General features: G+C 35.8%; 1 protein-coding gene across 2 annotated transcripts in view; it reads right to left on the reverse strand.

The window, feature by feature from the left end:
• Positions 1-6046: 6046 nt before the first annotated feature.
• HSF2 (heat shock transcription factor 2) overlaps positions 6047-14729 on the reverse strand; it is a 35172-nt gene continuing 26489 nt past the window's right edge. The window contains exons 11-13 of one of the 2 annotated variants that reach the window (XM_032274907.1): positions 11035-11088; positions 7470-7554; positions 6047-7075 (exon numbers count right to left, since the gene is read on the reverse strand). In XM_032274907.1, coding sequence (XP_032130798.1) covers positions 6780-7075; positions 7470-7554; positions 11035-11088 — 435 coding nt within the window. In that variant the 3' untranslated portion in view covers positions 6047-6779. The remainder of the gene's footprint in view (positions 7076-7469; positions 7555-11034; positions 11089-14729) is intronic. The other variant, XM_032274908.1, reaches the window with a different exon arrangement.

Raw genomic sequence — 14729 nt, forward strand, 5'->3', positions numbered from 1 at the left:
TTCTGAAATACAACAGGGCAATCTTTTAAGTTTTAAATATCCTAAATAACTTCTTTGACTCCATGTCTTACCATGTGCCTCACAAGGGCAAATTGGTATAAAGGGTGGGCTCCCAAAGCCTTGGGCAGCTCTGCCTCTGTGACTTTGCAGGGTAAAGGGCTGGAGTTTAGTGCTTGCACCTTCTCCAGGCACAAGGTGCAAGCTGCTGGAGGATCAACCATTTCTGCGGTCTGCAGGACAGTGGCCCCCTTTCCACAGCTCCACCGAGCAGTACCCCAGTGAGGACTCTGCAGGGCCTCCAACCCCGTATTTCCGCTCCATACTGGCTCTGTAGAGGTTCTCTGTGAGGGCTCCATCCCTTCAGCAGGCTTCTGCCTGATTATCCAGGCTTTCTCATATATCCTCTGAAATCTAAGTGGAGGCTGCCAAGCCTCCTTCACTTTTGCACTCTGCACACCTGCATACTTAACATGTGTAAGCCACCAAGGCTTATGGCTTGTGCCCTACACAAGTGGCAGCCCAAGTCTTACTTGGGCCATTTAGAGCTGATGTAGCCAGATGGGCAGAGATGTGGGGAGCAGTGTCCCAAGGCTAGGCAGCACCTTCTCTATGGCTGCTTTTAATTGTTTTCATTTCAACCTTGGAGACTCTTATGCCGATGTGTCTCAGGTAGGGTCTTCTTGTGTAGTATCTCCCAGGGCATTTCCTCAGTTTGAATGTTGGCCACTCTAATGAGGTTGGGAAAATTTCCATGAACAATATCTTGAAATATGTTTTCCAAGTTGCTTGCTTTCTTCCCCTTTCTTTCAGGAACACCAGTGAATCACACATTTGGTCTCCATTACAAAATCCCTTATTTCTTGGAGGTTTTCTTTATTCTTTATTTTTGTTTGAGTTAGTTCAGTGAACCAGTCTTTGAGCTCTCAGATTCTTTTCTCAGCTTGGTCTATTCTGCTGGTAATACTCATGATTGCATTATGAAATTTTTTTGTAGTGTCTTTTTCAGCTCTATTGGATCAGTTTGGTTCTTTCCTATAATGGCCATTTCTTCTATCAGTTCCTGTATCATTTTATTGTAATCCTCAAATTCCTTGGACTGGGTTTTGACTTCCTCCTGAATCTCTATTTTTGTTCCTATCCATATTCTGAATTCTGTCATTTCAGCCGTTTCAGCCTGGTTAAGAACCATTGCTGGAGCCCTAGGGTGGTTGATTGGAGGAAATAAGACTCTGGTTTTTCAAGTGTCTATATAGCAATGCTCCATTCTTCAGTCCCAATTTTCTGTGGCAGGCCATTCTTATATTGGTATAAATACCTGAGGCTGTGTAATATATAAAGAGGAGGATTAATTGGCTTACGGTTCTGTAGGCTTTACAAGAAGCAGTCCCAGGCATCTGCTCAGCTTCTGGTGAGGCCTCAGAAAGTTTACAATAATGGTAGAAGGCAAAGGGTCGATATGTCACATAGTGAGAGTTGGAGCAAGAGAGAGTGAGGGAAGAAGCTATATACTTGTAAACAGCCAAACCTCACAAGGGCAGCATCAAGTGGATGAGTCTAAACCATGGGAAATCTGCCCCAGTGATGCTGTCACCTCCTAACAAGTTCCACCTCCAACACCGGAGATTACAATTCAACATGAAGGTTAGAGGGGTCAACATCCAAACTGTATCATTCTCCCTGCAGTGCTATCAGTTTTTGCCTCATGGATTCTGATCCTCTGACCATGGGTGCATACCTGTTAAGGACAGTTATGTCTTCTTGGAGAATGGGCCCCTTTATCATTTTGTACTACATCATTATCCCTGATGATTCTTGCTCTATAGTCTGCTATTCTATAATATAACTACTTCTTCATTTTGGTTAGTGTTGGCATGGCATATTTTTCTTCCTTTATGTCTCTTTACATTTAAAGTGGGTTGCTTGTAACCAACATATAATTGGGTTTTGTTCTTTGATCTGCTTTGACAATGGTTTCTTTTTTAAACTGGCCCAGTCTTCCCATAGAATTATCTTTTAATTGGTACATTTATACCCTTGACCTTCAAAGTATTTATATATTTGGAAAAACATCTACTATAATGTTACTGTTTTTGATTTGCTGCCCTTGTTCTTTATTCCTATTTTTGCCTTCCATTCTTCTTGTGTTTTTGATGGTGTTGATTTGGCATTCTATTATTCTCGCTCTTCTAGTGTACCAGTTATACTTTTTTGTGGTTGCCCTTGTGCTTACAGTATACACTTACAAATAATGCAACCCCACTTTCAAATATTAATATGCTGCTTCATGAGCAGTGTACCTTATAGTAACAAAATTATCCTAATTTCTCTTTCCTATCCCTTGTATCATTGCTGTCATTCCACTTATATAAAAGCACCCCTATGTATGAAGACTATGCACACACACACACAAACACACACACACACACAAATATATGTATGTACATAACCAAATACATTGTTGCCATTATTTTGAATGAACTTTTATCTGTTAGATTAAAAATTGGTACCATGGTAATACTGATTTCATATGGAACAAGTGAGTGGAACTTACTGTAAAATGCTTTTCTTTGGGGGAAATTTTTAATTACTGATACAATTTATTTAGTAGCTATGGGATTACATGTCTATCTTCAAAGTTTAAGTAAAATGCTTGTAGTAATTTGTCTATTTTGCCAGTTTTCAAATGAATTGTTCATAATATCCTCACATTTTCAAATTTCAACTGCATTTATAAAATTTTCATTTTTCCATTCTCTGTGTTTTCTTGCTCAATCTTACTAAATGATTTTGTTTTAGTGCTTTTTCAATAAACAAGTTCTGGCTTGTTTTACTTGGCTTTTGTCTAGCTCATTTTGTTTTTATACCTTTCTTAAATAGATACTTAATAGATTATTTCCCCTTTAGACATCACTTAAATTGCATCTCATAAATCTTGGCATGTACTTTTCTTTTTAATCATTAACATCAGTATTTCCAATATTTTTTGTTTGACCCAAAAGTTCAGCAGTTCTTTTCCAATTTCCAAAAATGTTAAACAATCTCAAAATGGTTCTACTGGCTTTTAGCTTATTCGCATTGTAGTTAGTCTGTTTGATACCAATTCTTTGGTTTGTTGACTTACTTTATGACCTACTATGCCATACTGATTCTCAAAAAATACTTCATGTGTGCTTGAAATGATGGTTTAGGCTTTAAGTCTTGAACGTGACATTCTATATACGTTAAGTCACAGTGAATGTCATTTGGGTATTTTTCTAGTCTGCAGACTTTTTTCTCACCTCTCAAGCTCTAAATTCCTGAGGATGCCGCCTGTAATCAAACACATACTGACACAACCTAAAAGAACGTTTAGCTGTCTGCAATTCACAAGCTTTTATGGTCTTACTTGTATCTCCCTAAGACAAAGCTGTAAGTGTGATGAGGGTACCCCCTCAACTGTCTTCACACTGTGTTACTAGTTTCCTGGAGATTACAGAGAGACTTCCTCTGGTACACACAAGCTAGATTGTTTTTTAAAGAAACCACATCTTTAATTCCTATGTTTGCTCTTTTCCTAAAACTGATCTGGCTGAAAAGGTGCCTCAGGACAAGGCATCCTCCTTTTCAACAATTATTCTGGCTGGAGGCAATGGCTCATGCCTGTAAACGCAGCACTTTGGGAGGCCAAGGCCGGCAGATCACCTGAGGTCAGGAGTTGGAGACCAGCCTGCCCAACATGGTGAAACCCCGGCGCTACAAAAACTACAAAAATTAGCTGGGCCTAGTGGTGTACACCTGTAATCCAGCTACTCTGGAGGCTGAGGCAGGAGAATTGCTTGAACCTGGGAGGTGGAGGTTGCAGTGAGCAGAAATTGTACCACTGAACTCCCATCTGGGTGACAGAGCAAAGCTTAGTCTCCCTCAAAAAATAATTATTCTTTTCATACTTGACAAAGATATACCTCTTATCCATTCTGAATCTTACCAATGCACTTTGGAAAAAAATATCTAGACAAATCAGTAAAGGGACATTTAAAAATACTGGTGAGAAAAATAAAATAAAATAGTGGTAAGAAAGAGATGACAGAGTTAAAAAACTTATTAATGATTCAGCTGGTTTCTAATACTTTGCTTTCAACAAAATTGAAAAATGGTCTAGTTGAGTCATCAGTTTATAGAATTCTGGTACATAATTCTAAAGGAGTTAAAAAATTAAGTAACAGTACTATACACAATTGCTTTTTCATTTCCTTGTCATTTTGTACTATAAACAAAGACTCTCAGGATTTTAGCATCAATGAAAACAAGAACAGGAATAAAATTGGTACTGAGTAACTTTTGTTATGAAAACTAAAGACCTGTTTATCCCACTCAAATATGTGTTTCTAGTAAAACTTTTTGTTAACAGATGATCAAAATTAGACTATAACTGTAGTAAACATTACAAGCTACAAAAACTCAGGCAGAAAAATAAGTTTGTTTCCCCTCATCTGAAGTGTAAAATGGGTATCCAGGACTGATGGGTGGCTCTCCTCTAAGCAGTAATTCAAGAAGTCATTTTTTTCCTTCTTGATTGTGTATTTGAAAGCTACATACAATTCTTCATCAAGCCAGTGGAGGGTAAATGGCATGGGAGGATTGCATGGGGGAAGTTATAAGACCAGATCTGGAAGTGCTACACATCACTTCTGTTTTACTGATTAGAACTCAATTACATAGCTACTCCATCTGCAATGGCAGAAACAAACTAGCCACATGATAGGAAAAGGAAATAGTCTGGCAATCAGTTAAGTCTCTACCATATATATTTACACTGTTTTGAACAACTGTGTAGTTATATAGCATACAATTGGTGAGAAAGTTTTTAAATGCCTAGAATCTTACAGTTACAGTAAACAACAATCTCAAATTTAGATGTAAAGATGTGTGACCAAAGATCATCAATGCCTAACTTTCACACATAAAAAAGCAGGATAAAATTCTTTTGAGGGAGTAGAGTGGATGATATAGTCAAAGCACTATGGCATTCAAGTTCCTTTAGGAAAATTTTACAGAAGTATATAACAATTGTGTTTTAAAACAGCAATATTAACTATATCCTAAATTCCTTCTGAGTATTTAAAGATGAAAAACCTTAAATGTCAACTTTAAAAGTACCAGAGTGGTAATCAAGTTTTTCAAAATTATTTTTAAAGTGCTTCTAGAGCTCCAAAATGTCCCCAAGAAGAAAAAACTTGATTACATTCCATAATGAGAAAGGAAAAGGGAAAAGTCTTTTAGGGTTTTCTCGTCTCAGCTTCTAAACTCTAAATTTCTAAACTCTTCTTCTTACCTTTAGAAATGTAACCTCTTCAGCTCACGCAGAGCACTGTTCTATCTAGGGTATGGAATTAATTAACCAAGATCCCACTGTCAGAGCCAAGTATTTTAGGATCTAACTAAAACTCTTCTAAGCAAGGTTTCCTATTCTTCTGTGCTAGGCTTTACTTTGAATCTTTACATCATAATAAAGAAATTCTAAGACACAGACAGAATATGGTCAATAGGAAAATCTGCCTTGAAAATCCTCATTAAATAGCCCTATACAATGTTAATTGTACTGCTTTTAGCCCTTAGCCCAAAGGTGGAATTCTTCACATGATAAAGTACCCTGGGCTTGCATTAAGTCTCTGTAATTCTCTTGAGCAACGGTTTCAAAGGAAAGAGGTGATTTGACTATTTCTCTTATCTTCTCTCAGGATAACAATTATAGGCCTGTGATGACTCCAGTGATAATATTCTAACCCTATTTGGGACAATGAGAGGCATACTTCTCTCAATTCTTTATTAAAAACATAGAAAGAAAGTCAGTGTAATTTTTAAACAAAAAACTTTAAAATACTTAAATTTAGAGATTTCTCCCTTGTTGCAATATACAATCTATTTTTGAGATGAGGCACAAAGATCTTGGTATGATTCATTGAGAATAATGAACCACGGAAAGTTTAAAGCCACTGCTTCCTATGAGAAGAAAAAATTGTTTCATGTGAGTGTCACCTCTAAAGAAGACACATAACAGACACTAGTACTCAACATTCATTGTATTTATTTTACTAAACAGTATGGTTCAAAAAAACACAAACCAGAAAACCTTTACTTAAAACTAGTCCAACTAAGTGGATGGCACTGACTCCATCCCATCCCCCACATCTTTCTACATATATGGAGCTGGAACCCTATCAGACAGTGAGCATTCAGGTACACTTTGTCTTTACCGTTGAACATAAATAAACTTCTTTGAACATAAATGAACTTCTCTGAACCAAAAGAAACAAAGTTTTACAAGATACAGGCACTTTATGTTCCCAGTTTTAAAAATAAGCCAAGTGAAAAATATTTAATAAAAATAACTGGAGCAGAGAAAGCTTTAGGAGTTATACCATTAGTTCAAATGACTTACACTCAATGCAAACAGACAGCATCAAACAAGAAAACAAAAATTTAACTGAGGTTAATGGTCATATTTGTAAAAAAAAAAAAAAAGAAATCCAATTTACCACAATTGGAGAAAAATGGCCATTTGAATCCAACTTAAAGATATGCCAATAATGTACATTAAATCTGTTACCTATTCAGCTGAGTAACATCTGAAAGCTTTGCAACAGTGTGTGGTTAGTGAGAAAAGCAAAAGGTGCTTTTATTCCACAGTAACTGATTAAACAAAACAAAGCAATTTACAAAAAAAGTACCAAATGATACTTTAAAATAAATAGTTCATCATTTTGATGAATATATACATGTAAAGTCCACTTCTTGGGGATTTAGCTATCTAAAAGTGGCATATCACTATCCAGAGGTGCAGGAGCAAGTTCACATAAATAAAACAGGGTAGCTTCACTAGCTTCAGCTTCAGTCAATGGCTCCAGGCGAACAAGCTTACTTTGGGTTGGTTCTGGGTCTAGGCTGCTATCCAGAAGCTCATCAACTTCTATGGGTTTATCTACAGAGGACATAACTTCTGATGATGCTGTTGTACTTGCCTGTTCAACAGAAGAAGCAGGGTTCCCATCGAGGAAAGCAAGAAGTGGAAAGGCAGTATACTGGATAAGCTGCTTATCTACAAAGATCAGAAAAACACTCATTTATCACCAGATTATACTGAATTCAAGCTGATAAATGAAAACAGAGATGTACATACAGGCAATCACTACTCTCATATAGCCAAACAAGAAATGACATGATGCACTATGTCAATAAATTTTAAAATGTGTAAATCAATAGTCTTTATTCAACAATTAAGAAATGAGGGGTCTATCAGTTTCCTAAACAGGAAAAACACTTCAACTTTAAGAATTGTTACCTCATCAATTCAACTTTCTCTATATACTAGAACCTTGACACACTATTCACAGAACTAAAGCCAGCATATTTAATTGTTAAGACTACCCTTGACTTGTTTCTACATAGCATTTAAAAAAACCTAGAGATTAAATAATAATATATATACCTACCTGGTTTGGATTTAGATTTTCTTCCCTCTTCCGAAACTGGCTGAACTACATTATTCTTCGTAGTTTCTAGACCTTTATTCTCGGACTAAAAGGAAAAAAAAATGTATAAAAGTACTTGTTTCATATTTTATGTTTCTGAAAAAAAAATGAAAAATTGATACAATACGTAAATACTGATATATTATCTGAAAGATACGGGATGGGGGAACATCAGGAAAAATGTGCTACAGAGAGAGATTTGAGTAGAGATAACAAGACTGGTTAAGGAACTACTGCTGTCACTGGGGATAAAATGAAGAAGCTGAATTAGGATGTTCCATATTAAGTATGAAATGAGGGGGGATTTCAACAGCAGAGCAGATAGAATTTGTCAAGAGTAAAAGACTAACAAATCAAAGATGACTGGTTTCAAATGTCAACTGAGAGATAATTAAGCTATTAAATTCATTTTAAGTAGTTTTGATTTAAAAACTGTATTATACACTTCACTCATAAACAGAATATTTAGCAGAAGTGACCATATTTAGAGTAGTTCAGGATGATACAATGGCATCCTTAAAACTATTTATCACTATATTTAGAAGCCTCAAAGTCAAAGTTGAGGTGGTGTTTCTTCTTGTCCTTTTGTAGCTTGAACTTTCAGTTTCTTTCTGTCAAGGAAATTGCTTCTTTGAACCACTTTCTTCTCTCCTCACATCTGAATTTGGTAGGAAAATTATATCTTTACTGTTGTTAATTTCTTCAATGCTCTTTTCAATGATGTTCAAAATCTGAGGTGCAGAGGTTAATTTTTCCTGTAAGTCCCAGACATGTGCAAGTCCCGGATATCTACATGCTGGCTAAATATACGTGGTGTAACCAACTGTAAACTAATTCCAGTAATTCCCTAATATTTATCATAAAATGAAGTTGTATAAGTTTTAGGATTTAGAGAAGATAATGGCTCCATGATATAATAAAAACTACAAAACCTTTCCAAAAGCGTACATAAAAATATTTCATCACTTAGCATTTACAATAAATATATAAACATTAATGAAATAATACCATCTTTATTTTTATGCTTCCTAAAACAGGTATTTTCCAAAGATGTCACTGTTCTTCTAAAACATAAGAACCTGATGACAAATGCATTTCAGATAGATACAATAAAACATGATAAAGGGGATGTCACCACTGATCCCACAGAAATACAAACTACCATCAGATAATACTATAAACATCTCTATAAAAATAAACTAGAAATTCTAAAAGAAATAGATAAATTCCTGGATAAATATACCCTCCCAAGACTAAACCAGAAAGAAGCTGAATCTCTGAATAAACCAATAAAAAGTTCTGAAATTGAGGCAGTAATTAATAGCCTACCAACCAAAAAAAGCCCAGGACCAGACTGATTCATAACTGAATTCTACCAGAGGTATAAAGAGGAGTGGTACTATTGCTTCTGAAACTACTCCAAACAACAGAAAAAGAAAGACTCCTCTCTAACTAATTTTATGAGGCCAGCATCATCCTGATACCAAAACCTGACAGAGACACAACAAATAAAGAAAATTTCAGGCCAATATCCCTGATGAACATCGATGAGAAAATCCTCAATAAAATACTGGCAAACCGAATACAGCAGCACATAAAAAGCTTATCCACCACGATCAAATAGGCTTCATTCCTGGGATGCAAGGCTAGTTCAATATATACAAATCAGTAAATGTAATCCATCACATAAACAGAACCAATGACAAAAATCACATGATTATCTCAATAAATGCAGAAAAGGCCTTCGATGAAATTCAACAACACCCCATAACGCTAAAGACACTCAGTAAACTAGGGTAATGATGGAACATATCTCAAAATAGTAATAGCTATTTATGACGAACCCACAGCCAATATCATACTGAATGGGATTTCATTTCCTATGCAAATTCTTATTCATTTGTAGTGGCTGTACTGAGGAGTATAAGGCATCCTGATTTATTAGAAAAGTAGCGTAATCCATGTTACATAATACCTGTCATGAGCAAAGAAGAACAGCTGATATGCCAATTATTTGACAACATTAAAATCTGGATTCAGAACTATAACGAAAAGTCACTCTCAAATTTAATTTTTCCACAGCATTGTAGAGCAAAATGCAATTTGCTGCTTAACTTCCTATAGTTTTTGAAAACTATAATCAAGTTCTTGGTTTCTGGAATAAAATGATGATCCACAAATAATGACTGACTGAATGTCTAGCAAGAAATAAACAATAAACTACATTCACTAAATGAACAAATGATATGGGTCCATTCAACTTACAGTCCATGAGTTAATAACATTCAATAATATATTTACTGAAACACACAGCATGTTACAAAATTTTATAATATAAATCCAGGCAAACTATGGTCCACATGCCAAATTCAGCATGCTGCCTGTCTGTAAATAAAGTTTTTTTGCAACACAGCCACACATTCTTTTACATATTGTCTGTATCTGCTTTCGCACTACAACTGCAGAACTACATAGTTATGACAGAGAACATATGGCCTGAAAAATCAAAAGTATTTACTAGCTGCCCCTATATGGAGAAAGTATGCCAACCTCCGATGTAAATTATCTGAATACTGAATGTATAATCAACTTCCTAGTTCACAAATTCATAAATTCTTTAAGCTCTAAGTTATCCACAATGTAACTCTGAAAATACAGAAAGCCTCGTTGGGCTTACACATGACTACAGTCATATCAATTCCACCTCCTCACCCTAATAACTCATATTTATTTGAGATGTGCTCATTTTTGGACTATCAAGAAAAAGAATCAAAATAAAATTCTGGCTTTGGTAATCTGGAATGTGGGCCTGATTTACCTTTAACAAGGCTTACTAAACAATTTGGTATAAATAAAAGATAAAGGGAGTGCATACCTATTCATGACAATAAGTTATACAAAATAATAATGATATACAAACATCTGCCCTAGCAACTTCAAATTGTCCTTACTACTCATTAAAAACCAGTTTCACAGAATCTTTTGTCAACACTTGTTAAGCTCAGGTGCAGTTCCTATACGTTAAAAAAAAACTGTATTACTTAAAAAAAAGTCAAAAATCCAGACATCAATGTTCTAACTTGCCTTTTCTCCAATTACTAAGAATTCCTGAGTTTTTACTGTATGCTAATGATAGAACTCACAAAAAATATGGGTACCATACATTTTTAATAAAAAATTTGAGAATTTATAAAAGAATAAGAATGTAAAATACTGCCCATAAAACACGAAGAAATCATATTTTAGTTATTTATTTCAATATACCACGTTTAGTCAGGTGATCTCCCAGCACCAAAAGAATTTCATACTTGTAGTTAATCCTACAAGTACCAGAAGTGGGTAATGGTTCACCACATAACCGAAAGCTAATTTTCCAACTAGAATTTTATTATCTCGATCACACATATTAGGTAAGAATATAAAATGCTTTTTGTAGCTGGGAGTGATATTGGCTCTCTACTTATTATGACTTTTTAAAAAATATTATTATAGCTATGGGTCCTGAGCAACATGAATTAAAACTTACTTTTGTATTATTGATGTAATCTGTGGGATTCATCTGCACAGAACTAGTGAAAAGCTGAAAGACCAAACAAGAAAGATGATAAGTTTAAAAAATAATTAAAAATAATTGTGTGTTCAAAATTTTTATACAGCCATGTTGGGTGAAGAGATGTAGTCCCTGAACTAGGAAGCTTCTATACAGTTAAACAAGTTTGAAAGAGAAAAGCAGAAAGAAAAATAAAAGTAGAACAAGCTAGTCCATGCATTAGATGAAATTTCATATTGTAAGGATTTCTCTAAAAAACATTGGGGTAAATCACTTGAGACAAATGATGGTTTTCACCACTTCCCTTCTTCATTATTTATCGTTCCATTTCATTTCCTTTATTTTTTCTCTCTAAATGTCTTTAGATTAAGTGGTGCCCAGGGTTGAGACTTGTGACCTGACACTGAGCCTTCACAGAGTACCTGGTTAGGTAAAAAATTTACAGAATCTGCTCTATGACAATGGCTCCTAAACTATGCCTCAAGTGAAGCCCTCTGACAAATGGCATATCTACTTCTTGGTTCTTTTCACCACACCTCAAATGGAAAGTTGTAAGTGCTACAACCACTGCTTGCTGTACTCCTCAGTCCAGTCAGTTCATAGATGTAACTTATAAGTCATAAGCTTTAAAGTCTTCATTCCATAGAAATTTACTGAGTATCTTTAAGAAATAACTGACATCATAAAGACATCATTCCTGCTCTGTAGGAGCTTACAATCTAAGGACAAGGTAAGACCAACATCAAATAGCAACATATGTTCAGATACAATCCAGTATTTTAACAGAAGATGGTGGCACTCAAAAGCACTAAGAAGTTAAGAGAATGAGAAGGGAGGAAAGTGCACACAGACACATACATAATGAAACAAAAAGGGCTGATAAAACTATATGATATATATCAGTACCTGGAGAATATCAGGTTAGAACTTGGAAAAAAGAAGACGGAGGGAAGAACACAAAAGTATAACACTGGCGGCATCAACAAAGAAGGTAGGATATGTTCCAGAAATAGAAATAACACAGAAGCTCTAAGTTGAATAAGTAAGTTATATGCATAGGTTCAAAAAGTAGTGGCCACATCCTATCAGCAATAAGAGCCTTGAGAATGGCCTGTGTAATGAAATACAGTCACTAAGTTAGCATTTTACGAGAATGAACATAACCAATGGTTCACAGGACAAATGAGATGCAAAAAAAGTCACAGGCAAATTCTTCCTTCATTCTCTCTAGACACTGATTCCTCTCTTTAAAGTTCCACATTCATGGTAGTCCTATAAAAATCCCTGGCTTTGCCTTTTCATTTTCTTCTCCTTTCTTACCAATCGCTAACCTCAGAAAAGGAAGAAAGCTCAGATCCTTGAAAGTAGATAGTTACTCATGATAATCTCTGCCAGTTTAGCCTGTCATTTCCTAAGAGGCCTAACTCAAATTTTGTCCCTACAGAAACTGGCACCTGAGGAGGACCATCACTGTAAGCTCTTCTATTCTTTTTGCCAAACAACCCCTACCCACTAACTCAGGGATATCCTACATGTATTCCCAGGAGACAAATGGTAGAAAAGGTAGATCATATATAAGCTGACCCAGCTGGTTGAATTCTAAGGCCAGGCCTCTCCTGCTGTGACTCTACTTTGGGTTATCAGTGCTGACTCTTCAGAGAGAAGCTGTAAATTTCAGCACACTTATTCACATTCTTACCATCTTTGTAGTCTCAGAGAACAAGGCAGCATAGGTGGACTTTTTATTTATGACAATACAGCATAATTCAAGGATAAAATAAAGTCTTGATTGAGATAAGCAACAGTGAAAATAGAATGTAGGGATGGCTTGTGAATGCTATTTTAGAAAACAGGACTTGGCAAATGATGAGAAACTGTCTCCAAGATGATTCTGTGATAAATAACCTCGTAAGTAAATAGAAGTCTAATACGACTACAGAAAATGAGAAAGATGTAAAAGGTAGCTAATACAGAGAATAAAGGAGTTTGCTGTTAAATCAAATAATCTGAGGTGAGTGTTAACTGATGATCCCAAAATCGTGGAATTAGAATTCAAGTCAAGTTTACTTTAGAAAAATGTTGAGCTGGAGATATAGATTTTAAAGCAATCTTATACGCCACAATCTGTTCAGAGGAAGAATGGAAAAAGAAGAGAGATTAAAAAAAAAATAAAAGAGGCCGGGCGCGGTGGCTCAAGCCTGTAATCCCAGCACTTTGGGAGGCCGAGGCGGGTGGATCACGAGGTCAAGAGATCGAGACCATCCCGGTCAACATGGTGAAACCCCGTCTCTACTAAAAATACAAAAATTAGCTGGGCATGGTGGCGCACGCCTGTAGTCCCAGCTACTCGGGAGGCTGAGGCAGGAGAATTGCCTGAACCCAGGAGACGGAGGTTGCGGTGAGCCAAGATCGCGCCATTGCACTCCAGCCTGGGTAACAAGAGCGAAACTCCGTCTCAAAAAAAAATAAAAATAAAAAAAAATAAAAGGGCTAAAAGATTAGATGCATTAGGGGATGCCCTTAAGTAGAAGACAATAGAAAAAAGGAAAAGCTCTTAGATAAAACAAAGAAGATTAGTGAGACAGGGAGAGAAGGAAATGCTCAATAATGTTAATAATAATAGTGTTAATTATTTCTAATTCTTGCCAACAGCCAGACACTGGCAACATTTAACAGATGGAGAAACTAAGCAAGAAAGTAACTTGCTTAGTTACCAAGGTTAGTAACATAGCTAGTAAGTAACACGAGCCAATAACCGAAACCACATTTTTCCAATTCAAAACAAACTTTCCACTAGCCCAATGGACCAATTTAGCAAAAAGAAAAGAAAGATCACACACAGCCTACTTGCAATGGGAAAAACCAAGACAACACAGGTTGCACAGGGTTAGAGTTAATAAGCAACACAATACAAAGCTTCAGACGAAATAGAGTAAAAAAGAGGTAAATATAGCTGCTCATTTCTGAAGTTTTATGGTAAAGGGGTTAGAAAAGCAGAATGGTAAAATGAACAAAGCAAGATGTCAAAATGCTTGCTTTTTAAGATGGGACAGATCTCTACCTACTGAAGGCAGATGGGAAAGATCAAGAATAGAGAACACAAATACAGAGGCAAAGGAAAGGGGTACAAATTGGTTTAAAGAATTAATTCTTCTAAGAAGAAAGAATACAAGATTGGAAACAGAGTCAGAGTTTATGAGACAACCAGAGAATAGTTAATTATCCTCTATGAGTAGGGGGTTGAGGGTAAATAAATGTGATAAATGTTTTAAAACCTAGCTGAAGACTGTAAGGATTTGAACATGGCCAGAATTACGAAATTTTAATTCATTCTTAGTGATCTAAAGAAAAAATATTTTGAAAGGTCTCTGGATCTAGAGAGGAGACAAGGGCTGACAGAATCAAAAAACACTATCAGGTTACTGTGAAGTTGAAGTAGGTCATCAACATGGATTCAAAATTCATAGTAACACATATTCATAAGATAAAAACATAGGTCTAAATGGAAAAGAAATCGTTGAAGAAAGTAAAATCCACTCTGTGAGGTACTGATGACTTAGCAACAGTAAGTCCTTGGGACACTGACAAAAACTGTTGAGAAGTAGAGGAATAATGCAGTAAATTAACGAACCTGAATTAAGACTGAAGAGCAAAAAGAACTAATTCTTTTT

The sequence above is a fragment of the Sapajus apella genome, unplaced genomic scaffold (assembly GCF_009761245.1).
Source record: "Sapajus apella isolate SASKATOON/1434 unplaced genomic scaffold, GSC_monkey_1.0 scaffold6, whole genome shotgun sequence".
In the NCBI taxonomy this organism is placed as follows: Eukaryota; Metazoa; Chordata; class Mammalia; order Primates; family Cebidae; genus Sapajus; species Sapajus apella.